This window comes from Schistocerca nitens, chromosome 5 (assembly GCF_023898315.1).
Source record: "Schistocerca nitens isolate TAMUIC-IGC-003100 chromosome 5, iqSchNite1.1, whole genome shotgun sequence".
NCBI lineage: Eukaryota > Metazoa > Arthropoda > Insecta > Orthoptera > Acrididae > Schistocerca > Schistocerca nitens.
Window position 1 is genome coordinate 827,990,159 of NC_064618.1, and position 25,272 is coordinate 828,015,430.

The following is a 25,272-nucleotide window of genomic DNA, read 5'->3' on the forward strand; positions in this document are numbered from 1 at the left end:
CCCCCTGGAGTTCGCTTTCGTCGCCTCCTTCAACACCTTAATTTTTCACTCCCTGCGACCTTTCGAGTGGGCGAGAGCCACACGCCACCTTGGCTCCAGGCTCAGGTTCGCGTTCACCTTGACCTCAGCTCGCTCCCAAAGGAGGTAACCCCCGGTTCGGTCTACCACTCCCGTTTTGTCGAACTTCGTTCGAAGTTCATTCATATGACCTTTATTTATACAGATGGCTCAAAGACCAATGACGGGGTCGGGTGTTCCTTTATTGTCGGGGCACAAAGTTTCAAATACCGGCTCCATGGCCATTGTTCTGTCTTCACAGCTGAGCTCTTTGCCCTCTACCAGGCTGTTCTTTACATCTGCCGCCACCGACATTCTGCTTATGTCATCTGCTCCGATTCCCTGAGCGCCATCCAGAGCCTCAGTGATCCGTATCCGGTTCACCCTTTCGTGCACCGGATCCAACGCTCTATTCAGCAGCTGGTGGACGTCGGTTCTCCGGTTAGCTTTATGTGGGTTCCTGGCCATGTCGGTATCCCTGGGAACGAAGCTGCAGATGCCGCGGCCAAGGCTGCGGTCCTCCAGCCTCGGACAGCTTCTTGTTGTGCCCCTTCGTCAGATTGTAGCAGGGTAATTTGTCGGCGCATTTTATCGCTGTGGCATGCCGATTGGGCTGCACTTACGGACAACAAGCTTCGGGCCTTGAAACCTCTTCCCGCGGCTTGGACGTCCTCCTCCCGCCCTTCTCGGCGGGAGGAGGGCGTTTTGGCCCGGTTACGAATTGGACACTGCCGGTTCAGCCATCGCCATGTGCTGACGGCTGCGCCGGCGCCGTTCTGCCCATGTGGGCAATTGCTGACGGTCCGCCACATTTTAACGTCCTGTCCGGATTTTAACACACTGCGTCTTGATCTTGGCCTGCCATGTACTCTAGATGCCATTTTAGCGGATGACCCACGAGCAGCTGCTCGCGTTCTTCGTTTTATCAACTTGACAAACCTCTCTAAGGACATTTGATTATGCTGTTTTTTTAATCCTGTGCCTGTCAGTCTGTCTTTTATCGTGTTTTCCCTTTTAGTTGCTGTTTTAAACTTGTGCCTCGCGGTGCATTCCTAACGTAGTTGGGCGCTAATGAACATTGAAGTTGTGCGCCCTAAAACCACAAAAAAAAAAAAAATGAACTGTTGGAAAGAGCAAACTTGGCCCACTTCAGTTCTAGTAAAAATGGTGTTGGGACAACAGAAAGCGTTTTGTGTTCTACGTTTAGCGCAGTGCGACTTCCGTATTAGGTGTGGTGTGGCTCGTCCGAGAGTATTAGACGATGGCATGAACAATTCCGAGAAAGAGGTTGTTTGTATAAAGGCAAATCGCCGGCTCGTCCCTGAGTGCCTGACACAGACGTCGAATGCATCCACCATAGTTTCACAAGGAGTCTGCAGAAACATGCGTAAGTTGGAGACTGTCATCTGGAAGTGCGGGACTTTTTTAAATCAAAGGATTACTATTGATGGATTGGTCGTACTGGACCAGGTGATTCAGCCTTACATTACTGGCCTCCGTTACCAACAACAATGAATGAACTGAGACACCGCATGTCCTATAATGTTATCGGCAATTGGCAGGCCTCTTCTGTTAGGGGCAGTTGTATTCCAACAGTGGTCATTCTTACCGTGGATGACTGTTTTCTTCTTCGCCGTCTGAAGATTCGACAGACTGATCAGTTTTGTCATTGCCCACAACTGCTGCAGAAACATCAGCTCATAGCACTCTCACGATGGAATCCCTCTAAACAGTCCTTCCCGTGTAGCATCTTCCGTCAGTAAAATGCCGTTCCTACGTGCCATTTCCACATAACTGTACTTCACACTCAGCAACATAACACTACGTAATGTGAATATGTCACAGTGACCATTCAAAAAATATTGGTCAGATTGATTAAAACGAAATCTCTCCATAGCCAGAAGGACACAGGAGTACACTTACAGGGTTAACCATGCCTCATGTATCAGTAATCCATCTCAGTTCCATAGTAACGGAGGTATTCACAAGTACGACACCTGAAGGATAAATGATCTGCATTACTTTTTAATGAATTTAACTTCGGCACAGAAAGGGGTGAAATATGCAGCTATAAAGCTCTTCGACCATATACTCTGGGAAATAAAAGTCTGACAGAAGTGTTTTCAGATGTAAATTAGATATTTCTCCTTCACATCTTGAATAGAAACAGACAATTTTACAGAAGCAGCCTGTAAATGGTCACACGCGTAACCAAGCAGCCGCGGAATGGACTTATTCGCGGGCATGGGATTAATTTCGAGTCAGTGAAATTTGGCATTGTCAAACTGTGCCACGCATTAATTTGAAATGTTCTTTGATTTACGAAAGTCTTAAACACATTTGGCTGAACTATGATAGTCAGTCAGTTTCGACAGAAACAGTGTCTTGTCATAAAAGCAACACCTAAAGTTACCATCTGGCGCTTATAATCAGCTGTTAGGTGACAACTTGGAACGGTAGACAGACTATTTTGCAAAGATACAGTTGTCTATCATGAAAGAGCACGAGTCAAGGTTAAGTATTTTGTGTATGATAAATTTACCAAATGTGCGTAAATATATTTCACTCACAGTGTAATTATGTAAATATTAGCAGTTCCAGTTTACTATAATGTATTCTCACATCTTGACAATCTTGTGACAAGTGATCAGGGAAGTGAGTATTATATTCAGATGTTCTGTGTGTTTTCGCGTTATACTTTGTCATGCTCCACACCCACAGAATCTCTTCATTTTTGGGTCTGTGTAACGAAAAGTCAATCTGTAATATTAATAAACCCGTGTCAACTCGGACAAATACTTGGGTTAAGAATTTGTGGGGGCTAAGGAATGAAATGATTACATAGCCTCAGTCGTAGGTAAATCAGGTGGCAGGTTTTGGTATGGTACTGGCAAAATGCACTCAGGTTACAAAGAGGACCGCTCACAAAACAATCATGCGTCCCATCTTAACAATATTGCTAAAGTGAGATGCACCCCTGCCAGAGGAGACTAACGGAGGATATTGAAGCATACAAAAGACGGCAGCACGAATGATCATGGGTTGTTCGAACCACAGGAGAGCGTCATGGAAAACCCGAGAAACCTGTAAGGGCAGCCGTCCCAAGATCGACGCAAATTATTCCGCAAAAACGTAATTACAAAGTCTCAAGAACCAGTATTGAGTAATGTTGAGGTATATTACAGCTCCTTGCGCATCTCTCCAGAAGGGATCTAGAATACAAAATTAACCTGATTACAGCACAGTCATTTAAACGATCATTATCCCAGTTCTCCAACCCGTCTGAATAGGATCAAGCCATTATGGTGAGATATTACTACAGCCGACGTTTCACTGCAAACTGAAGAGACGCAAATGGCCTATGATGTAGAATTGTTTAGCTCCTGTAGCAGAGCTTCTCATGACATCCCATTCGTTGACTTCGTCTCGCAGCCAATGATAACCTAGAACCTAGGCCCGAAGCTACGCTTCAAATTATGATCACCGAAACCTGCAGTGAAAAATAGTATAAAAAATCGAAGTTGTTGCGGCGGCAGCAACTTCATGGTTAGACTAAACTATGTATACTCTACGAAAATTATCGAATGGTTTCAACTTTTGGCTCTCAAAATACATCGCCTTTTTCCTCATCTCTCATTGGCTGGTGTGTGGCCAATCATGAAGCTCTTGGACAATGCCCCCTCCGCGCTGAAGACCTTCGCCGAACGTGTCATTTCCGTCCAAAGTGACTCATACTTCTGAGGCAGCTTCGTGCCGTTACCCAATTTTATACACTTTTATGTTGGGCGACTTCTCAACACCAGTGTTTTTGACAGACTTGTCAAACCCACAATACAGCGTCATCAGTAAGCTACGTACCTACCGTAAATTATAACAGTTATTTTATTAATAACTTCTTTCCATAAATTTGGTGCTACATAACTGTTAGTCAGCTATCAAATTCAGTAAATTTTTGTACATTGGAAAAATTACAGCCAAACCTCAGCGAAATTTATCGGAAGATACGTTCTTTGAAAGAACTGTTGCTTCTGTTACGCTGTGTGCTTGTTGATTTTCAACTGATTGCTTACCGCTTACATGGGGAACTTATATCTGTCAAAGATTGACAATGGTCTTTGTAGTTCACCAGTTTGAGGCTTACTTAAAAATGAGCTACATTTGTAAAAGTGCTGTCAATCCTCGACGCTAGAAAATGAGGTAATTGACAGGATCTGCTTTAAGGGATAAATGATTGTAATTTAACTTTTAATTTTCTGAATCCTCGTCAGGTAAGCTGTAACTAATTTTAACTTTTCGACAAAATTCCAGAAGCCTTATCTGAAACGTACATAGGCGAGAAAAATCTATGCAGGAGTCTCACCTTCTGCTGCTGTTGTTGGTATTCCAAGTGTATGGAAATGGAAATGTCGTGTGGCTAGGGCCTCCCATCAGGTAGACCGTTCGCTTGGTGCAGGTCTTTCGATTTGACGCCACTTCGGCGACCTGCGTGTCGATGGGGATGAAATGACGATGGTTAGGAAAACACAACACCCAGTCCCTGAGCGGAGAAAATCTCCGACCCAGCCGGGAATCGAACCCGGGCCCTTAGGATTGACAGTCTGTCACGCTGACCACTCAGCTACCGGGGCGGACATTCCAAGTGTAAAAGGGATATCTCAAAACTAATGAACACCAGAAAGAATACCCCAGGGCATAATATTGGTTCCAGTACTGTTATGCACTAATTTCCAAAAATTAAGAAGGGTGGCCGAGCGGTTCTAGGCACTTCAGTCTGGAACTGCGCGACTGCTACGGTCGCAGGTTCAAATCCTGCCTCAGGCATGGATGTGTGTGATGTGCTTAGGTTAGTTAGGTTTAAGTAGTTCTAAGTTCTAGGGGACTGATGACCTCAGTTGTTAAGTCCCATAGTGCTCACAGCCATTTGAACCATTTTTGAAAATTAAGAAAACTATTGATAATTCATAAATTTTGCAAGCATAAAGCACTCCAGTCAGTGTGGAGATTGCAAGGAAAGCACACAAAATTGCAATTCCAAAAATGAAAAAAGTGTGCAAACTTTGTTTTACTCCATGTAAGTTTAATATATAGCAGAGTAGTACCATAGTGTCAATACTGAGAAGTAAAATGCACACAGGAATGTGTGGTGCTCTTAGTGATGATGCAGCGGTTGGACAAAAATAAGGGAACACCATGAGAAATGAATACTGCAGGTTGGGCTGTTGTATTTGAGCACAGATGACATCTCAGTACAGTGCAAATGTTAGTCATGGTCAGAACAGAGTTTTGCATTATGTCAGAGCTTGGGGCATTCAAACGTGGACAAATTTTTCATGCTCATAATGGTGGATGCTTCTGTAATCAAGACAGCAGAAGTGTTCAGTATTTCATGATACACCATATAGAAGATTTATACTGTGTACAGAGAAACACAAGCTTAGAATTCACAAAGCAAACAAAAGTGTACTTTGAGTGATCGTGACAGGTGGTCATCAATGAAGACTGTGATATAATAATAATAATAATAATAATAATAATAAAGGCAAGAGATGAAGAAGTCACGCAAAACTGAATGCTGTATTTGTGAATGCTGTGAGCAGGGAATTGCAGGGAAAGTTGGAATTTCAAAACGACTCGTCAGTGGTTCAGATGCCAGCAACAGGAAAATGTGATGTGGTAGCCATAAGTCATTTGATAAGATGAGTCTACTTTTACACTTTTAACTTCAGCTAGGCTTATGCCCCAAAATTGAATGTAGTTGGCAGTTCAGTGAGGATTTGGGTAGCCATATTGTGGTATCCTGATGAGCTCATCGGTACTCAGTGAGGCCGCATTACTGCCAAGATTTGTGTGTCCATTTTGGCTGATCAGCTCCAGCCCAATGGTACAGTGTTTGTTCCCATTGTGATGCTGCATTCAGAGGCAACAGGCCCCCTGTTCATACAGCTTGCATTGTCCAGGACTGGTTCTATGAGAGGATGATTTGTCACATGCACTCTTGACCACCGTAGTCACTAGATGTCAATATTATTGAGTCTTTGTGGTCCACTTTGGACAGAAGGGTTAGTGGCCACTTTCCACCTCCATCAAGTTACCCGAACTTGCCACTGTTTTGCAGATTCCATTGAAAACAATACAGGACCTGTATTTATCCATTCCAAGACTGAAAGCTGTAATGAACTCTAGCAGTTTCCCACACTGTATTAGGCACAGTAACGTCTTGTGTTTTTGGTGTTTCCATATATTTGTGCTATCCCTGTCTGTATCAGTTCATTGCAGAGTGCTGGCTATCTTCTATTGAACATGCTCTCAAAGAGAACATTCCAAACATGCTCTGTGGGATTTAGGTCAGATCCTTCCTATGCATAGAATCATATGCTGTTTAAGTTATTTGTCCATAAGGTAAGCCATGTGTGATCAGGCATTGTTTTCTACGGTGAAATAATCTCACATTGCAGTGGTATAAGGGTGTTAATTAGTAACAAGGATGACACTATGTATATACCTTTTAGTTATTATTTCACTTGGGAGCAGATCGATGGTCCACCAAAATACATGCACTCATACCTTATGTGAAGGCATATTTATCACAAATATTTGATGAATTTTGTTTCTGCTTACTAAATAATAACCCCCCCCCCCCAATCTCTACTAAATGTCCTGGAATAATTCATGTATGTGAACTAACGCAATTGATTTGTAGTCCACTGTAGATGAAATGTCCACTGCAAATGTTTGCATGTGTTGTGATCAGTAAACATTACATTCTTACTCACCAAATTAACATATCTTAATGATTCCTGTGTATATTGCTTGGTGTATTACCCTCCTGGTTGCTGCAGCAGAGCTACATGTTAGTTGACTTTGAGTTCTTATTCCATTTGTTAAAAATATATAACAGCAAACGTGCCATTGGTTTGCATTGTAATGCTTCAATAAAACTTCTGGGTGCCTGACCTGTCACTGGCATTTGTTAGCAATGTAAGCTTTCTTCTTGGAAAACAGTCATTCAGCGCTGCCATTTGTCATGTGCAGACCAATATGTCGGTTCTCTCCCATGGCCTGCCCTTAGATTTGTTTCATCAGATGATGAAATCAGGTTTCTTTTTTTTTCCAAATTATTACTGTTTTTGTGATCCCCCACCCCCCAAACTGACTTACTGTAATATACCTCTGTAGAAAGTTGCTTATGGCATGTGAATCGTGTGGTGCAGGTGGCACAGGCTCGGTGTCAAGAGACGATGGAGCTGATCCGTGAGCAGCAGACGCGGCTGGTGCGCATGCGTCGCGATCTAGGGGCAGAGGATGTAGACGGCGACGAGGCTCTGCTGCTGGGGCTGGACCAGCTGGTGACAGCTGCAGTCTCCACCACCGGCACTTCCGCCAGCAGCACGACACCTTGCAGCTCGGGACGGCGCCGCTCGCTGGGTGCTTTCCCGTACATCTACAAATGCAGCCACCACGCCGAGGGCCGAGCCTGCTCCTGCTGTGACCCCACACCACCGCCTCCAGACTATGCCTCTTCTGCTACCAGTGGCACCGGCAGTGGCAACAGCAGCACGAGTGGCACAAGTGCCTCTGGCAGCCGCCTCAATGGCATCCGTGAAGAGGAGCGGGAGGTAAGAGCCTTTAAAGTGTTAAGTTATTCTGGAAGCTTGGAAAGTTTTCCCAGCCCAAAGCTAGTGATCAAATGTCTGAGAATCTGAGCTTGCCTAGTCATGTTCTTATCACCACCTGTTAGTGTACAGAGTAATTCATTTGCAACATTCCTGACACTTTCAAGGGATGAAGATGACACAGTAAGTTGAAGGTACACCTTCTTAGAGCTCTGCTGTCTGCAGTGCTACCTACATCTATCGAAGGGAATATAGGGGATGGCACCCCTGACCATCGTTTCTGGTTGTATGCAGGGTGACTGTCAGGTTGGTATCTGAATGCTGTCCAGGGCAGTTTCAGACACATCTTTGCTGGTTGTCTAGGAACAAAATTATACTTCAGACAGTGATATTCCAGGCCAAAGTTTTTCGCTGTTTTTATTTCTCTGTTTTCACTTATGAAACCTGTAATGTTCTGTAATGCAAGTGTTAATTATTGACACTTTGAGGCAAGTCATTGTTTCAAATGTTACTGATGCACTTGTGTTTATGTATCTTCAGGTATAGTACTCATTAAAAAAGAGACAAAGCTTAAAGAGTTTATTTTTCACATTTGTTTTAGTTCTTGAATATATTAAAAGTTTTACAATAATGTCAAAAACAAGTGCTAGGTTAATTCTTGAGCAATTTAACTCAGCAACTGGCTTCTGTATGGAAATGTCAAAAGCATTTTGGAATGCAGAGAAGTATGTTAAAATCAGGGCAGTACCAGGTCGTTTCTTTCCTGCTTGATTTCCCTCTAATTTCTCGTGTTCTCTGAATGAATCTTGGAAATACATGTGGGACGCTGCTTCATCATAAGATTTATGAGCTAGACAGATGATAGTAAGACAAATAAAACATAATTTAATTGTAATGACAGCAGCAGTAAGTGCAGTAACAGCGGTAGTGATGAAAAATTGTAGCTGACTGACCACCTTCAGACCTACACTCGGATATTTCTCCCTCTTATCCAGAAACACTGAATTCTTCGTAAGCAGTTTCTAAAAATTCTTCTGCACTGAAAAAACATGACACCTTTGTATCAGAATTACAGCAAGCTTCAAAACCAAGAGAGTTCATATACGAACCTCAAGACAAAAAGATCACACATTGGCTCAGTTTAGTTGAGACGGAAGCTCTTATGTTTGCTACCACTTACCTCAAAGTGATTCTGGAAGTTGGTAATAGAAGCCAGCACCTGTCAACAAACATATAGCGAGATATCTATACATTGTCCCGTTTTGAGCAACAGATGGCTCGTGCATTACAAAAATCACAGCTCGAGATATACTTGTGGGCAGTTCTTTGAACACAGTGTTCTGATTAAAGTTACACTTAGGTTTGGTGACCAAGTGTTAAGTATCAGAAACCTGTTTCTCAGTGCAGAAAAATTTGAGCAGCTAAGTGTCATCTAAAGTGTCAGCAAGTCCCTTACACTCAGTTGGGAATTTAAGAATTACTCCTTGACTTATTAACCATATTTTGGACAGTTAATGGAAGTGTGAGATTGCTCACTATATTCTATTTATCAGAAACAGCAATGGTGTTAGGGGCCTACATTAAAGTACAGTTTTTCAGCTATTTGCGCATAATCATAAAAATACGTGAATCTGACATCTGTCGCAAAATTATTAAAGAACTGGTCATACATTTCACTTAAACCATTAAAATTGTAAACCATATTATGGAGCACTGAAAACTCTCAGCTGTGATAATATACGTCCATTCATTCACGAACAGGGTTCCGAGGATGGTAACAAAGATGAAGAAAGCAGTGTGTCTGCCACCATAGCGGAAGACGAATGTACCCGCTGTGACCACCAGCAGACTGACCATCCCCAGCAGTTTGTGGGGAAAAGGCCACTGAGGCGAGCCTGTACCTGGCAGTACCCTGTGGAGAGTTTTGAAGATGAGGGTGTCTCCTGTACCGGCGGAGATGATAAATGTGGCTACTCGGGTGGCGGCAGCACAACAGATGGCAGTGATGGCTGCCCAAAGAAGTAAGTAACTTCTGCAGTTTCTCAGTTAAGAACATTTGACATCATAAAATGTGAACAAACAATTAATAATAAAGAGCATAGCATGAGTCAGATTTTCAAGTTGTTTAAAAGTGGTTATCATTCAAAATGTTACACTGTCATTACTTTGATAGGCACAAAGAAGGTACACCTCCTTCCTTCAACCAGCCATTAAAGGGGGAGTATAAGTTTAGGGTGATACACAGACTAAAATGCAGTTTTTCACTCTTCACTTACGCAGTTTTATGGCATGTGTAAAAAAAAATCAGCAAAAAAACTAAAAACCCAGAAATTGCAGTATTTGCCCACAACTCTGCAAGTACCTGAAAAGCCTGTTTTGTTAGAAACTGATTCTCTCCCTCCCTCCCTCCCTCCCTCCCTCCCTCCCTCCCTCCCTCCCTCCCTCCCTCCCTCCCTCCCTCCCTCCCTCCCTCCCTCCCTCCCTCCCTTCCTTCCTCCCTCCCTCCCTTCCTTCCTGCCTGCCTTCCTTCCTTCCTTCCTTCCTTCCTTCCTTCCTTCCTTCCTTCCTTCTCCTCCCTCTCCCCCTCCCCCCCCTGTCCATCATGTGTTTGTTTGTTTTTCATTCTGTGTGTTTTTTTACTATAGTGGGGAGGACTTGGAAGAGCATGATAATTCTAGTGGAAGTGGCAGTAAACCAATGCCGCCAGTCCCTGTGAACAGTCACCTGCATTGTCACACATCTAATTTAAACATCCAGGCGGACTCAGCTAAGGAGCTGAAGACACAGAAGTAAGTATCTTTCATGTTACTTCTCTTCCTTGACAGCTTAATATCAAAATAAATTAACATAACTTTTATTTTCCAGAACATTGTTGTTAATAATGAGGGAGATGATACAGACTGAACGAGATTACGTTAAATCTTTGGAGTACGTTATTCAGGTAATAAATTCAAATTTCTAGCAGAACAGGAAGAATTATCCTGTTTTTATGACACTGAGTGAATGTGTTTTATGAAGTATAATCCTTGAAACTTGCATAGGTGTGAGAGTATTGTGATGTTGAACATGATTTAACATCATTTGTAAAAATATTACAGAACTACATTCCAGAACTTCTAAGAGAAGATATTCCACAAGCACTAAGAGGACAGAGAAATGTTATTTTTGGCAATATAGAAAAGATATTTGAATTTCATAGCCAATACTTTCTGCAAGAACTGGAACGCTGTGAAAACAGCCCGTTACTTGTAGGGCAGAGCTTCCTTCGACATGTAAGTTGCTACAAATTTAGGGTTGTGTTTAATTGTTTTGCATATGAGCTCCGAGTTTTGCCAGTGATGTTGTTCAATGAAATTTTGTGTACTCATTTCAGGAGAAGAAATTTTACCTGTATGCACTATATAACAAAAACAAACCAAAGTCAGATTCTCTTATGTCGGAATATGGAACTTCCTTCTTTAAGGTAAAAATATATTTTATTCTCAGATTTAGGGTAAACATTCTAAGATTAATTTTGATTTTTTGAAGAGGAACTTGCTTACTAAACCTGTGTGTTGTAACTGTGCATCAGTCTTAAGTAATTCATGTAACCTTATTTGTTCAAATTAAGCAGCTAATTATGTTGGAATGTGAATGATTTAGGAGTAAAGATGAGTTGTTGTTTCCATTACTCCTAAATTATGAAGACTTGTTACCTTTACTCCTAAATTATTTAAATTTATAACAGTTATGAAAGTCTATAAAAAAGAAGGGAAAGGCAACTACTCACCTATAGTGAATTCATACTTCTATGGCCACAGCAAGACTACTGCTGGAAAAAGAGCTAATGTTTGAAAGCTAGTGTGAATGCTTTTTGTGATAGTTCACTGTGTTCTAGCCATTGATCTGCTGTAGATGAGTGGTTGCCTTTCCCTTATTTTACGCATTATTTACATTGTTTTATTTATCACAACAGTTTCTAGACTACAGTTTAATATAGCTTGTGCAGGCTCTATGTGATTGATATGGAGAGTGAAAATCACATATACCATGAAAAGTAAAAAGGTTAATGCAAGAAGAGAAGGAATGCTGCCTTGCATAAAATGACATTTGTCTTGTGGATCTTTTTTTTAACTAGATCTAACATAACATTTTTGTGGTTGTTTTTAGGGTAAGCAGCTTGAGCTAGGTGATAAAATGGATTTGGCTAGCTATCTACTTAAACCAGTACAGCGAATGGGAAAGTATGCTCTACTGCTACAGCAGCTAATGAAAGCATATCCTGACAAAGAGAGTGAGATTGCTGATATCCGCGCAGCTGAACAGATGGTTCGTTTCCAGCTACGTCACGGAAACGATCTTCTGGCTATGGACTCTCTTAGAGATTGTGATGTAAGTATTGTAAATTCTAGGCAAATCTTTTGATACAAATACCTATAAATATCTGTCAGTACTTCATACTGCTTGTTATTTACAGAACATTATACTGATAGTTATATTTATTATGACAGCAGTAAAATTCTACACGTTGTCAGCTGTAAAGATATTTTTTCCATGTAAATACTATTTATAAATGTGTGTATAATAGTGACACCAATGAATGTTATAAGTATCGGAGAAGATGCTACAATAAATTGAGCCATTTAAACCTGAAGGTTTATTTCACCACCACAGTGTTTTACTGGCAATGGTCAGAATAGAGGTGCTACGCCCTTCCCTTCCTCCAACCTTTAAACTCACATGGAAACTGCAAGATACATGGAATTGCAGTTTAATTAAGATTCCAAACCGTAGTGCAACCTGAAGTTTTGCGCATATACAAATGACTGCCAGAGGTGAGTGAAGTGACAAGTTGGGGAGGGGGAATCCAAAGACTGACAGAGGAATTATCCCAGAACTTCAGATTTGCAATCTGAAATTTCCGAACATAAAAAAGGCCACAACATAAAGTTCATATGTGGTGGAAAATTGGAGAGCTTAACTTTTTAATACTTGAAAACATATTTGACACATTATTAGTCTTGGACTCACAATAAATAATGAATTAAAAACTAGCTTTAGATATATTTCATTTCTTTAATGTAAGTTGCAGATTTTTAATTATGTATTTGTTTCAGGTGAATGTGAAAGAACAAGGAAGATTATTACGTCAAAATGAATTCCTAGTTTGGCAGGGAAAAGGAAAGAAGTGCCTTCGACATGTCTTTCTGTTTGAAGAACTTATCCTCTTTAGTAAAGCAAGGCGGTTTCCTGACAGGAAGGTATTTATTTACGTAATTATTTTGAATTGCATTCCTTAATTTGTTTTAAACTGCTTCTCTTCTTAATATTAATGACAATTTTTTATTGCAGAATTTGGACTTGTATATCTACAAGAATAGCATTAAAATGACAGATATTGGACTAACAGCTAAGATTGGAGATAGCCCAACCAAGTTTGAAATATGGTTTAGGAAACGAAAACCAAATGACACCTTTACATTGCAGTCCATGTCTGAAGAAATTAAACAAGCATGGACTGAAGAAATATCAAAACTTCTTTGGAAACAGGCGCTGAGAAATAGAGGTGTGTTTAATTGTGATAGTCTGTAGAAATTGTAATTCTCTAAATTTAGTTTGTATGAGTATGTCAGTTGCATGATTAGATGATTATAAGAAATCTTTGTTTACAGAGATGCGCCTCGCTGAAATGTCTTCCATGGGCATTGGAAACAAACCATGTTTAGACATCAGGCCAAGCGCAGATCAGATTAATGACAGGTCCATCAGCATTGCACAGTTGAGCAAAAGTAAGTGTGTGACATTGAAATTTACCTCTGCAGTGTGATAAATTAACTTATATGGAATTAAATCTTGTGGTAGAATGTTCACACATCATTATAATTCTGCTTAGACACTTATGGGCTGTCTTTGACAATAATATGGCACAATTATTACATATGGAAGAAAAATAATTTGAACGTTTCATGTTCATTTGGTAGTATTTTATAGAAATTGAAGAACTTAAAAACTGCATATTTTACCTGTAGTACCAGTGACAGACCATAATGGTTAGATAAAGACCAGCTAATGAAAGATTGAGAGTGTTGCAGAATGCTAGTTTCGTCATTAAAAGGCCAATAGCTTTGTCAACAAATTTAGTTAATCCAAATTTCCATCTGTACGGTGTTGGTAGAGAACTGTAAAATGACAAGAATTCAAAAATTTCAGCAGATAAAAAAAATTCATTTGGTAGCCAGGTTTTTTTATTGATTATATAATACTTGCTTTGGGCTGCAGGTTGGATATCCCTGACATACATAATGTTTAACACAACTATTTTGTGAGGAACATACGCAGAACAATATATTTGATAAAACTGCTTTAAGAACAAAGCAAAGCAGAATTATCAATGAACTTTTCAGTACATAATCAAAAATATATCATTAAATAACAATAAGGTATTAATTGGCTTTTCATATTGGAATATACCCTCAAGTCTTTGTCTGCTATTATAAACTGTTTACTGGAACAAATAACTTGAATATTGTTTTGTGTTACCTACATAGCTGCCCCGCGATTCCGCAATTCTATCACGGTGGCACCAGGAGAGCTCTCGCGCAATAACAAGCGGCCACATTCTATAATCTCAGTGAGCAGTTCATCATCATCTGCTGGCAGTAACAGCAGCCATGGGACGCTGCACCTGGGCTTTGAGTCTGTAGACAGCCCAAGGGCTCACCATCGCTCCACAACACTGCACAGCCAGTGTTCTACTGGTAAGTGTCAAATAATTATGTTTGCTGATTTATTGGTAGTCAGAGGAAGCAATTTTGTTACGTTGAGTATGTCACATTAGAAACAGGGTTAAAAGGGTTAAATCGGAGAGCAGATCTGTAGAATTCCTCCCACCTCCCTCCCTCCCTCCCATTTTGAGTGTAAGCTGAAGTAAAGTACTACAGGAAAATGATTCCATTTACACCCTTCAGTGACTTAGTTTTTAAGAAAATTCCTAAAGCACAAAGAATTGTTATTGTTTATAACTTGTAATGTGTTACACAAACTGTTTTTTCATATGAATTATTGTTTTTTACAGAGAGTGGGATCATAGCAGATATGTCATTGGGCTCGGAGGATGCAGATGCAAGTCACTGGCATGTAGAACGGTCAAACAGTTCAGCTACATCTGTTTCACTTGATTCTTCATTATCGCCAGTATCACCTACAGAAGATCTTAAAACCTGTCTTGAAGGTGTTAAAGTGAAGGGACAAGAAACAACAGAACTTCAGTCACCAGACTCTGGTGTTGTTCCTGATGAAATGTCAGTCAAACTTTGAAATGAGGTGCTCTACTAAACATAACTTCATTTATTGACTTTCCTCAAACTATTCAAAACATTTTTAAAAGAGCGTGTGTGTGTTTTTGGTGCTTGTCACCTAGTTCTCGTGTGCATAAACACTCATGTAGTGCAGGACTGCTTCATTATAACAGTGTATTTAAGATTCACTGTAAAAGTGAAATAACTTGTGTACAATTCATACATTGCAGATGTTTAATTTTCTAATATCAGAATGTAATGATGTACTTATATTAGTATTAAAACTACTGTAAATACACAAATGGAAAATGTGTACAGGACTTCCTTGAACACAGTATTTATTAATAAACTTTGCTAAACTGTGCTTTTTGTACAGTGCTGACATTTTTAAAGGAAAAAAAGCTGCAAATTCAATCTATTTTTAAACAGGATGCATATTTGCCTCTCTCTCTCTCTCTCTCTCTCTCTCTCTCTCTCTCTCTCTCTCTCTCTCTCTCTCTCCCCCCCCCCCCCCGCCAACCTCCCCCATATAAAGCTTGTCAAATTTTTTTATGACCTTATGGCATTAAATGAAATTTTTATTCATTAGCACAATTTCCCAACATAAAATTTATGTTGATGTAATTTTAGGCAGTTAACAAGTCCAAAACTGATTCATTTAATATGGGTATGAAAAGTCTTTAAATCTGTATCCAATTGCCTTAAATATATTTTGAAGAATAAATATAACTTTGAATAGTTAAACTTAAGCTCAAGTATAATACTAACAGTAAAAATATACATACATAATATATTTTTGATAATTCAACATTTCCTACATGAGTAATTCCAGACACTTTTATTCAGTGTATTTAGTGCCTGCAGTTGGATTGAGTCCAGTTTGCAGTCATAATGACTGCTAACAACTGTTTTACTGTGTTGAATGTGCAGTTTACATGAAAAGCAGAATGATTTTTCAGTACTATAAATTATGTTCACCAATTAGAAATGTGATTATTGATTTAATTTGGCAGCTTTTAAAATTTAGAAAATTTATAAAGTTTATTTTTATGAGATGACTATGCTGTTGAACAATGAGCAAGCCATTATGTACTGTATTGACTGCTGTCAGACAGGAAAAAATAAGTAAAGAGTCTTTGTAAATTAATGTAATAAAAGTTTGTATTTATAGCAGTGTCTCCTAGTTTTCAGTTACTAATAACTTAGTTATGTTATTACTGATTACTACTATAGGACTAATCCAATAATGTGAAGTTTTTTCACATGAAATACATTCTTCCACTTACATGAAACTGAATTCTGAAAAATGACAGAATGCAGAATCCTCAGAAGGGTAAGATAATTTGGTAAAATCTCATTAGTGTGATGTTGTAAAGGTTAAAAAAAGTGTTGTTGAGTTTGTTTGTCTGAACAACATTTTCTGTGACAGTAGTTGTACAGGCTGCACATTATGATTGCATACAGTGCGTATGACACAATCCTAGAAAGTATGTTTGTTTCTTCAGCTTATGCACAGAGAATACCAATAGCTCAGAGTTCTGATATATGGCTACAGGTATCTATAATCACTAGTATCAGCCTACAGTGAAACACTACACACACATACTGGAGAATTTAAGGCAGGCACTATTCCTACAGACAACAAATATACTGACAAATCAAAAGAACCACTTACTGCTGGTTTTGTGGGGAAAGGCTGTCTTGTTTCAGCATCTATTATATAGCATTTAGCAGCTTTGTATTTGGAGGTACTGAAACTACAAGAAGAAGAAGAAACTGAGAGTATTGAGATGGGGTTCAACTACTGAGTTTGGGAGGGGTTCAACTATTGAGTTTGGGAGAAGTTGCAGAAGAAACACAACTTAAAAAAATTGTGTGACAAGGGACTTGATTCAGTTTGTGCCCAGTTACATGTGTGAATCACTGTTCTCTAAAGTTCATAAAATTTGAATATTAATGTGAACTAGCTGTTGAATACATAAGTGAACTTGTGTAAGCCTCACTCACCAGTTATCAGCCAGTCTAAATGGATCATGACAAAAACCATAAAGCAGAGCATTGAAAAAACTTACTTCTTTTTGTGTTATAAAATGTTTACTGTTTCAAAATAAAAAGTAAATGTTGTTTATTGTTAAATGCAAACATTGTAGTTCTATTCAAATTAGTTCCACAAGTTTGTGGCTGCCAAAGCTCTCTTGACCACACTAACAGATTATTATTTGTGCTGCAGCTGCAGATCCTGACCATCTCTAAATGCCCTGCCCTTGTTTGTGAATCTGACTAGTGTCTGTTGACACCAAAATATTCTGTGGAAGCCATAAAGGATCTAGTGCAGAAGACAACACTTTTTGTTCCCTTCATCTGCTGCTGCTGCTGCTATGTGGTTAATGCCTGTTGGGGAAGAGTTTTACTAGTTCTGGAAATAAAAATAGTGTTTGTAATTAGTAAATTGGAAATTTTTCAAGTTTCATGTCAAGTTTACTGATTGTGACAATTAAGAAGCAAATACTGGAGCAGTATGTGAGCCAAGCAGTTTTCAAGGAGTGATTTCAATGCCTTCTCTTCCAGCCTCTCGTTTAGTTTTCATTTCACTAACAGAAAGACCACTTTAGTAAGAGATTTTCCTTTGATGTGATAGTGGTATAATAAGAAATATTGTGTGAAAAGTGTGTTTAGTGTTGTGATTGTGAGTGGGATGGAATTTTTCATGGCCTCAGCAATAATTTTCATTATTCAAAGTGCTCTTTTTGTAGTAAAGGATTCCACTTACATTAAATATATGTTAAAATTTTCTTAAGTTTTACAAAGTTCATATGATTCTGCTCTGAAGAAATTTCATTCCAGTTATGTTGAGCTGAAGACTGATGTGCTTGCAAATGTTATATATTGCTTCTTCCACTTCCTGCTGTCTTTTATTGTTTTAAGAGTCTCTTCTGGAACAGTGCAGCTAAAGTAAATAAAGTAGACTATTTATTCTGCTAAAGAAAGTAGTAAAAAAATTGTGTAAAATAAGCTTGCTGCTTACTGTAGAGGCCTCTTCAAAGATGTTGGGATTGTTCCTCACATCCGAGATGTTTGCTCCTTAATTATATTTCTGTGAAATAATAATCAGTTTCTGATACTGTGACATAATGACACACAAAGCACTTTTGATGTAGGAGTGGATTTATTGCATGGAATTAAGAGTGGGAGTCTGTGATCTGGTACATACATCTTCAACAAATTACCACTAGATTTAGGGCAAGAATTTTTTCCTTAGACAGCTTGGTAACCACTACCACTAATTATCTTATTATATCTACATCTATCTCTGCCGGTCTGTCTGGATTGTAGATTTAGCAACTCTCTCTCTCCCCCCCCCCCTCTCCCCCGCCCCTCCTTCGTTCCTCTGTATTACATTTTTCAGACCTTTCCACTGCCACAGTTGTAAGGTATTTTTCAGAAAAAGTGGATAACTAACTTAAATCATAATTACATTGTTACTCTGCAATGATCCACCAGAGACCATGGGTCCCTCATACCAAAATATTCTGAAGGTGGTATAAAGCAACCTCTGAAAGTTTGTAAGTGGAATTTAGACCAAGCAAAAAATATATATAAATTAACTACATTCAACAGTTTCAGTACATGTGGATGAATATTGCTAGAGTGTCATGTGGGCATATTATGTGGAAAGTTAATGTTTCAGATAATATAAATAATTTGGTGTATCATTGTTGCTGCTTTAGACACTACTGTGTTTTCCTATTTATTGGCAGCCACATTCATAAGGAACACTATATATCCCCGATGTGATCAGTTTTGGTGGGATCTTTTGGAGAGGCAAAGAACTTACAGGTCTTGAGTGATGGTCAGAAGATGGATTTTATGTTACATTTTCCAAGCAGCCTCGAAATCTTGGCTGAGAGTGGACCAGGTAAGGAAGGAAAGTGAGTTTCTTGCCATCTCCTCCCTCTTTCCAGTTTGCTGCATCCTCTCTTTTCATGAATACCCTTCTAATCCGTGCCTGACTATACACGTTTTACAGAACTCTTCCTTCAGGTATTGTAGCTCATCTCAGAAGCTTTGTCATAGATGACCTGTGACATGATGAGTCCTATGTACGAGGGTAGTTACTACTGTCTGCCTCTGCGCTCAGCAGTGGCAGCTTGTAGCATTCTTCCACTGGTCTGTGGGGGGTCTAACTTGCCTTCTTTATTTATTTATTTATTGCTTTTACGACCCTATTGGATCACTTTAGTTCAAATCTTGTAGTCGTCCTTAGCCGTTTCATTTGTTTGGCTGTTTCTTCTTTCTTTTTAGCCCATATTTTTTTGAGCCGTTCCGATCTTCGTTTTCTTTCCTCCTCTGAATACACCACATTTCGTCTCTGCCTTGGTTTGTGCGTGAGTGTTATTGTGTTTGTTTTTACCCATTCGCTGTATTTCTGTGATTTTGTTACAAGATCCTCCTTCGAGATTCCTAGTTCTTCCATGTCCTTCTGCACTTCTCTCACCCAGTTTGACTTGATTTTTTTATTCCAATAAAAGTCGATCAGTCGTTTAGCTAGTCTAGTGTCTTCCGTTCTCAGTATGTGTCCCAGGAATGATATCCTTTTCCTTCTGAAGAATTCTGTTAGTGGAGTGATTGTTTTGTAGACGGTTTCGTTTGGGATTATTCTCCATTGGCCTTCCACTAGGTTCTTCTTGTTTATACACTTTCTTACTATCCTTCTTTCTATTTTTTCTATTGCTTCTATCTCTCCTATTTTATACGGTCCGGAGATTGTCTCGCATGCGTATTGTATTTCCGGGAGAATCACCGTCTGGTAATGTCTGATTTTGGTTTTTGTTGATAGGCATCTCTTATTGTATATGTTCTGAGTTGTGAATAGAGACTTCTTCAGTTTGTCAGTTCTTTCTTTCCAGTTTATTTTCTCGTTATTGTTGTGTGTTATTGTTTCCCCTAGATACTTGAATTTTTTCACCAGTTCTACTTTAGTGTTGAAAATTGATATGTGATCAACGCAGAGAGGATCCCTGACCATGATTTTGGTCTTTTGGAACGAGATTTTTAGTCCAATTTTCCCAGCTATCTCTTCTAGTGTCTCAATTTGCGTTCTTGCCTCTTTAGTAGTATATACAAGGAAGGAAGATAGGTTCCATTCTCCTACTTCCATAATGAATGGAAACTTTTGATGGATGCGGTTGAGATGGTCCAGAACTTACTCAGAACCTGTCCAACATGTCTGCACACCACAAATGTATCGTCAACATAGCGGAGAGCAGTGCTTAGGTTTTTGGCAGGTGGTTGGAAGTGCTACCACTTCAGTATGTTCCATGCAGAGATTTATCAGCCTAGGTGCCAGTGGGAATGCAATGGCAACTCTACCTACTTCTTCAAAATACTTGAAGTAGGTAATAGTCAGTGCAAGCTCAGAAAATTTAGTACACTGCAGAGCACAAAGGATCACTTTTATGAAATGCCTTGTCTCCTATTGCAAAGGAGAATTTGGCTCAAGGTGCTACACCCTTCTGTAATGGCGCAAAAGCGTGGCACCCTCAGACTTGGTGACACGTAAAAAAAGCAAGGTGTTGACACATGCGAAGAGAAAAAAAAAAGGGAAGAGCTCAGAAGTTTTTTGAGAGATGTATGGAGCATCACTCGTGTCAAATTGGCACTAAATTTCACCACAATTCTGCAAAACACTACCATGGGTATATAAGGAGCTGAGGTTTCACACCTCTTATCTGCATTTCACCTCTTCTTTTGGCACCTCTGCAAGGATGTAGCCAGACTTTGTCAAAGAGGTGATCTGATTTGTTAAAGGGGACCTTGAAGAGGCTCATGTTTTTCATTTTATTTTGAAAATAATTCTTTTTTTTAAATTTTATGTACATAAATTGCTTTTGGGAGGGCTTCATACAAATAGTGTTTGGTCTATAAGCAAAAAAATCTTATTCTTAATAAAATAATGTATATTTTCTCAACCTTACACAGTTAGTCACAAAGTATTGCCACCAATCAATAACTATGAAAGTATGATAGTAACTGGAAAGTTTGGGGGACAGATTTTGCATGGGACAACACCATAATATGACATTTGCTTTTTGTTGCTAGGTGGGGTCGCTTTAGAGTTATAAAGGAGAACGTTGTTAGAGTTGCTATAGTTTGGTACTTATTTTCTGCTAGCAGCTATTGAGACAAATCCAATGATGTGTAACAGTGAGCTCTTTGAAGGTCCCAAAGGCAGCCTGAACGTCCATTTACAGGTGTTTGAAGTGATGACCATTGGTAGCATTGCAGTGCTGCAATCTTCTCATCATGGATTGAGTGGTATTTCTTATCACATTGGCAGTTATTGAAACACATGCTCTGACAATTCTCACTCGCATATCTTCAGGTGTAGCTGGGAACGTCTTTATAAACAATGTCTCATGCGAATCCCCACAAGAAAGCAATCCAGAGGCGTCAACTCTGGCGAAAGAGCTGGCCATGACGCATCTCCTCCACATCCAATCCAATGATTTTGGAATTGTCTCTGCAACTCATTTCTAACCATCAGCAAAAAATGTGCCGGACGCCTGTCGTGTTGATATCACATTCTGTTCCTTGTTTCTAAAGGTACTTCTTTCAGTAACAGACCTAATGGTGCTTGCAGGAATGTGGTGTACTCCCTACCATTAAGATTTCCTTCGATGAAATAGGGGCCTATAATTCTGTCCTCCAGAATCCCACAACATACATTCACCGACCACGGTTTTTGGTGTGCAACTTGCCACAGCCAACATGGATTTTCAGTTGCTCAAAAATGCACGTTACGCAAATTAATACTTCCATGGTTCGTGAATATAGCCTTGTCAGTAAATAAAATCAAATTAATAAATGTGTCATCCCTCTGAATCTGAAGTTGAGCCTGTCAGCAGAATTAAATGCTGTACATACAATCTGTACCAGTTAATTCTTGGCGGAGACTGATATGGTAAGGATGATATTTATGGTGATGCAGAACACAAACAACACTACTCTGGCTCATGCCAGATTCCCTTGTAATCTGATGCGAACTAACACAAGGATCTCGAACCACAGTGGCAAGAGTACCAATTTCTGTTTCCTTATTAGTAACTTAGAAATCCAGTTGTTTTCAATTTATCATATACATATTTAAATGTATGACATGTAAGGTGAGTATGTTGAGGATACAAGTCTCTAGCTCTCACTGAATTCCGTTGGCATTCTTCATAAATGACAAGCATATCGACTTGTTCTTTGAAGAAATACATCATTCACATTTGCTTGGTTGAATTATATTAATTAGTCTTACCATTCCTATTAGTGTTGTATTGTGAAACCATCAAATAATCATTTACATGTCAATGGCACGTTAGATGGGTATGCCATATTCGGTGAATATTTACTATTTGCACGATATACGAGAGAGAATTGTCAGAGCATGTGCTTCTGTAAGTGCCAGAGTGATAAGGAATATTACTCAATCCATGATAAGAAGATTGCAGCACTGCAATGCTACCAATGGTCATCACTTCGAACACCTTCTGTAAATGGACGCTCATGCCGCCTTTGTGACCTTCGTTGACCTTTAAAGACCTTACTGTTACACATCATTGGATTCGTCTTGATAGCCGCTATCAGAAAATAAGTACCAAACTATAGCATTCCATTAAAAAAAAAAAACAGAGTTGACCTTCATATCTCTGAAGTGACCCCACCTAGCAACAAAAAACCAACGTCATATTGTGGCCCCCGTTGTCCCATGCAACTTTTGTCCCAAAACTTTTCAGCTTCTATCATACTTTCGGAGTCATTCTTGGTGGCAATAGTTAGTGACTCACCTTTTATAGTACAAAATGGTGATTGCCAGCCAACTTCTAATATAAATATGATGTAGCGCCAGGAGTCTCTGAAGAGATTTTCAGCTTGCCTTTGACACAGGTCTTTTCATTTAAGCAGAGAGGCAGCATATTTAAGGGGATTGGATACTGCTATTAAAGAAAGGAATTTGGAAGGAATTGGCCGTGATCTGTAGTGAGGGACCAACTATGGCATTTGTCAAAATTGAAAATGGAAAACAACAGAAAACCATTTTCAAGGTTGCTGGTGGACAGATTCAAAAACCTCCTTACCTTCTGAATCCAGAGATAGCTAGCTCAGTGTCTCAATGCACAGAGCTACCCCAGTTGCTGGAAAATTTTGAAAAACATTTGATAGTGCACAAACACTTGCATATTTTAAGATTTAATTGTACTTCTGGCTTCAGTTATAATACATGTCTCAACAACAGTTTTGAATATTGTACAGTTTACAATGACTTCTTATAGTACAACCATTGAGGTTTGTACAATAACTTATTAACAAAATAAACATAATTCCGTCTGAAAACAAGAGCAGGCTCTCTCTTCTAAGTGTACATCTCAAAAACAGTGGAAACCTTTATCTCATGATGATGTTTATGTCCTCCCCTCACATGGATGAGTATTTCTACTCTGTGAGGCATGCTCTGGATTAGACTGTCCAGTTTATGTTGGAGTATGAGGTCCCACACCCCAATGACAACTTTGGAGAAGTCCTGAAGATTGTCAGGTGGATTCAGATGCTGTGTAATGGCCACGTTCAACAAGTCCCATGCATGCTCAATCATATTCATGTCTGGGGCCTGTCCTGGCCAAAGAATTTGGTTGAGGTTGCATCTTTGAAGATACCGAGACACTTCTACAGTATGGTGCATTCTTGCATTGTTCTCAACCCGGATGAAGCTGTCATCGATGTCACATCTACAGGGCATTAACAGTCCTTTGTAGGACCTGTTGGAGGTACCAGTCAAACTACCATAGATGGGAATTGGAGGGGTCTGCCGTCCCATCATTGTTGCTGCCCCGAACATTACATTTTTACTGGAAAACTGATGGATTTCCTGAATGTATTTGCATTCTTGGTGTCATCTAGCACTTCTCAAAACCCTAACACCTCTAGTGACAGGCTGCAAGCCAATCCTGGTCATGTCAGCAAACATGACATTAGGTCATTCTCCAATGGCCCAATGTTGATGTGCAAGAGCCTAAGTCCTTCAATTGCGTAGATTCCATTGATTCAATGTAAAATTTCTCGTTGGTGTCCTGGAGTGAAGACCATCCTGATGCAGTCTTCTATGGTCTGAGATACAAATGCCTGTTGCCCGGGAGAAGTCATTTCGCAACTCATGTTGGGCACCTGCAAGCCAATGGAGGAAGTGACCCTGCATTGATGATATCATACAAGGATGGCCACTGTGTGGTCAATCATTCACATTTCCCATCTCTCTATACTTTCTCCAAACCTTAGACACACTATGAGTGACATGTAACCAATCAGCAGCATCTTGCTGTGTATAACCTGCTGAAAGTAAAGCCACTATCATGATTCTGTCAAACTGTTGTTGCCTCTATGTGGCAAGTTACTGCAATGCTGAATACAACTGAGTGAAGTTGTTATTGATTCTAGACTGTGGTGTGCTGTTGTGGCTGTGGTATGCTTACATGACTAGGAAATGGTCACAAAGCATCCTAGAAGTAAATGCCATCCAGTATATCGGCTCTAACTGGATAACGCATGAAATGCCTAGGTCTAGGAGATCTGTAGTATCGTAGGCTAAATTTTACAATAGTTTTCCAAACTTTTGTTGAGCATTGCAGTGTTACAAGAATGTATATAGATTTCGGATTAAAAGGGGGGGATGGGGGGGGGGGGGACTGGAGGGGCAGTTGACTCAGACAAATGCAAGCAGACTTTTAGACACAGAGTGTAAAGTGTGCTGTTATTAGACCCCTTGCACTCTCCACAAACCCCTCCCCATCATTTCATACTGGAAATGGTTTTCATAACTGAGTAACATCTGGGTGATCAGATTGGACAATATTCTGCAACTTGTGCTATTAATGACAGAATTTTGAGCAGTTTTTTAAATGAAGTGCAATCATTGACAATTTGGCATTATTTTTGTGCTCAGCAAGATATTTTGCGACACGGGAAAGTCCAATTTTGCTTTTATGAACTGATTTTAATTTAATGTTATTTGTAGTGATGTTAACTGCTCCACTGCCTTGTGAAATACTGAAATCTTGCAACACCAAGGTTCTGTGATTCTCCAAATAATGATTCTAGTGCTAACATCAAACTGCTATAGGTAGGTGACTAGGAAATTATAGAAGTGCGTAAATATTTTAAACTTACCATCAAAATAGATTTTCCTCTTCTTTTGTGCTACAAACGTATCCATAATTAGAAACTATCATAACAGCACAAAAACAATAAATGGCAGCACTTTAATTAAATGCTGTAAGTAAGAACTG

The 25,272-nt window shown here is 39.5% G+C and overlaps 1 protein-coding gene across 1 annotated transcript in view; it reads left to right on the plus strand.

Moving 5' to 3' along the window:
• The window catches only part of LOC126260741 (uncharacterized), a 702,522-nt gene extending 686,399 nt beyond the window's left edge, over positions 1–16,123 (plus strand). Inside the window, exons 10-21 of the mRNA XM_049958080.1 lie at positions 7,269–7,673; positions 9,432–9,691; positions 10,316–10,459; positions 10,536–10,611; positions 10,769–10,942; positions 11,044–11,133; positions 11,820–12,041; positions 12,767–12,910; positions 13,002–13,215; positions 13,322–13,438; positions 14,198–14,407; positions 14,725–16,123. Of these exons, the coding sequence (XP_049814037.1) occupies positions 7,269–7,673; positions 9,432–9,691; positions 10,316–10,459; positions 10,536–10,611; positions 10,769–10,942; positions 11,044–11,133; positions 11,820–12,041; positions 12,767–12,910; positions 13,002–13,215; positions 13,322–13,438; positions 14,198–14,407; positions 14,725–14,966 (2,298 nt within the window). The 3' untranslated portion in view covers positions 14,967–16,123. The remainder of the gene's footprint in view (positions 1–7,268; positions 7,674–9,431; positions 9,692–10,315; positions 10,460–10,535; positions 10,612–10,768; positions 10,943–11,043; positions 11,134–11,819; positions 12,042–12,766; positions 12,911–13,001; positions 13,216–13,321; positions 13,439–14,197; positions 14,408–14,724) is intronic.
• The last annotated feature ends 9,149 nt before the right edge of the window (positions 16,124–25,272 follow it).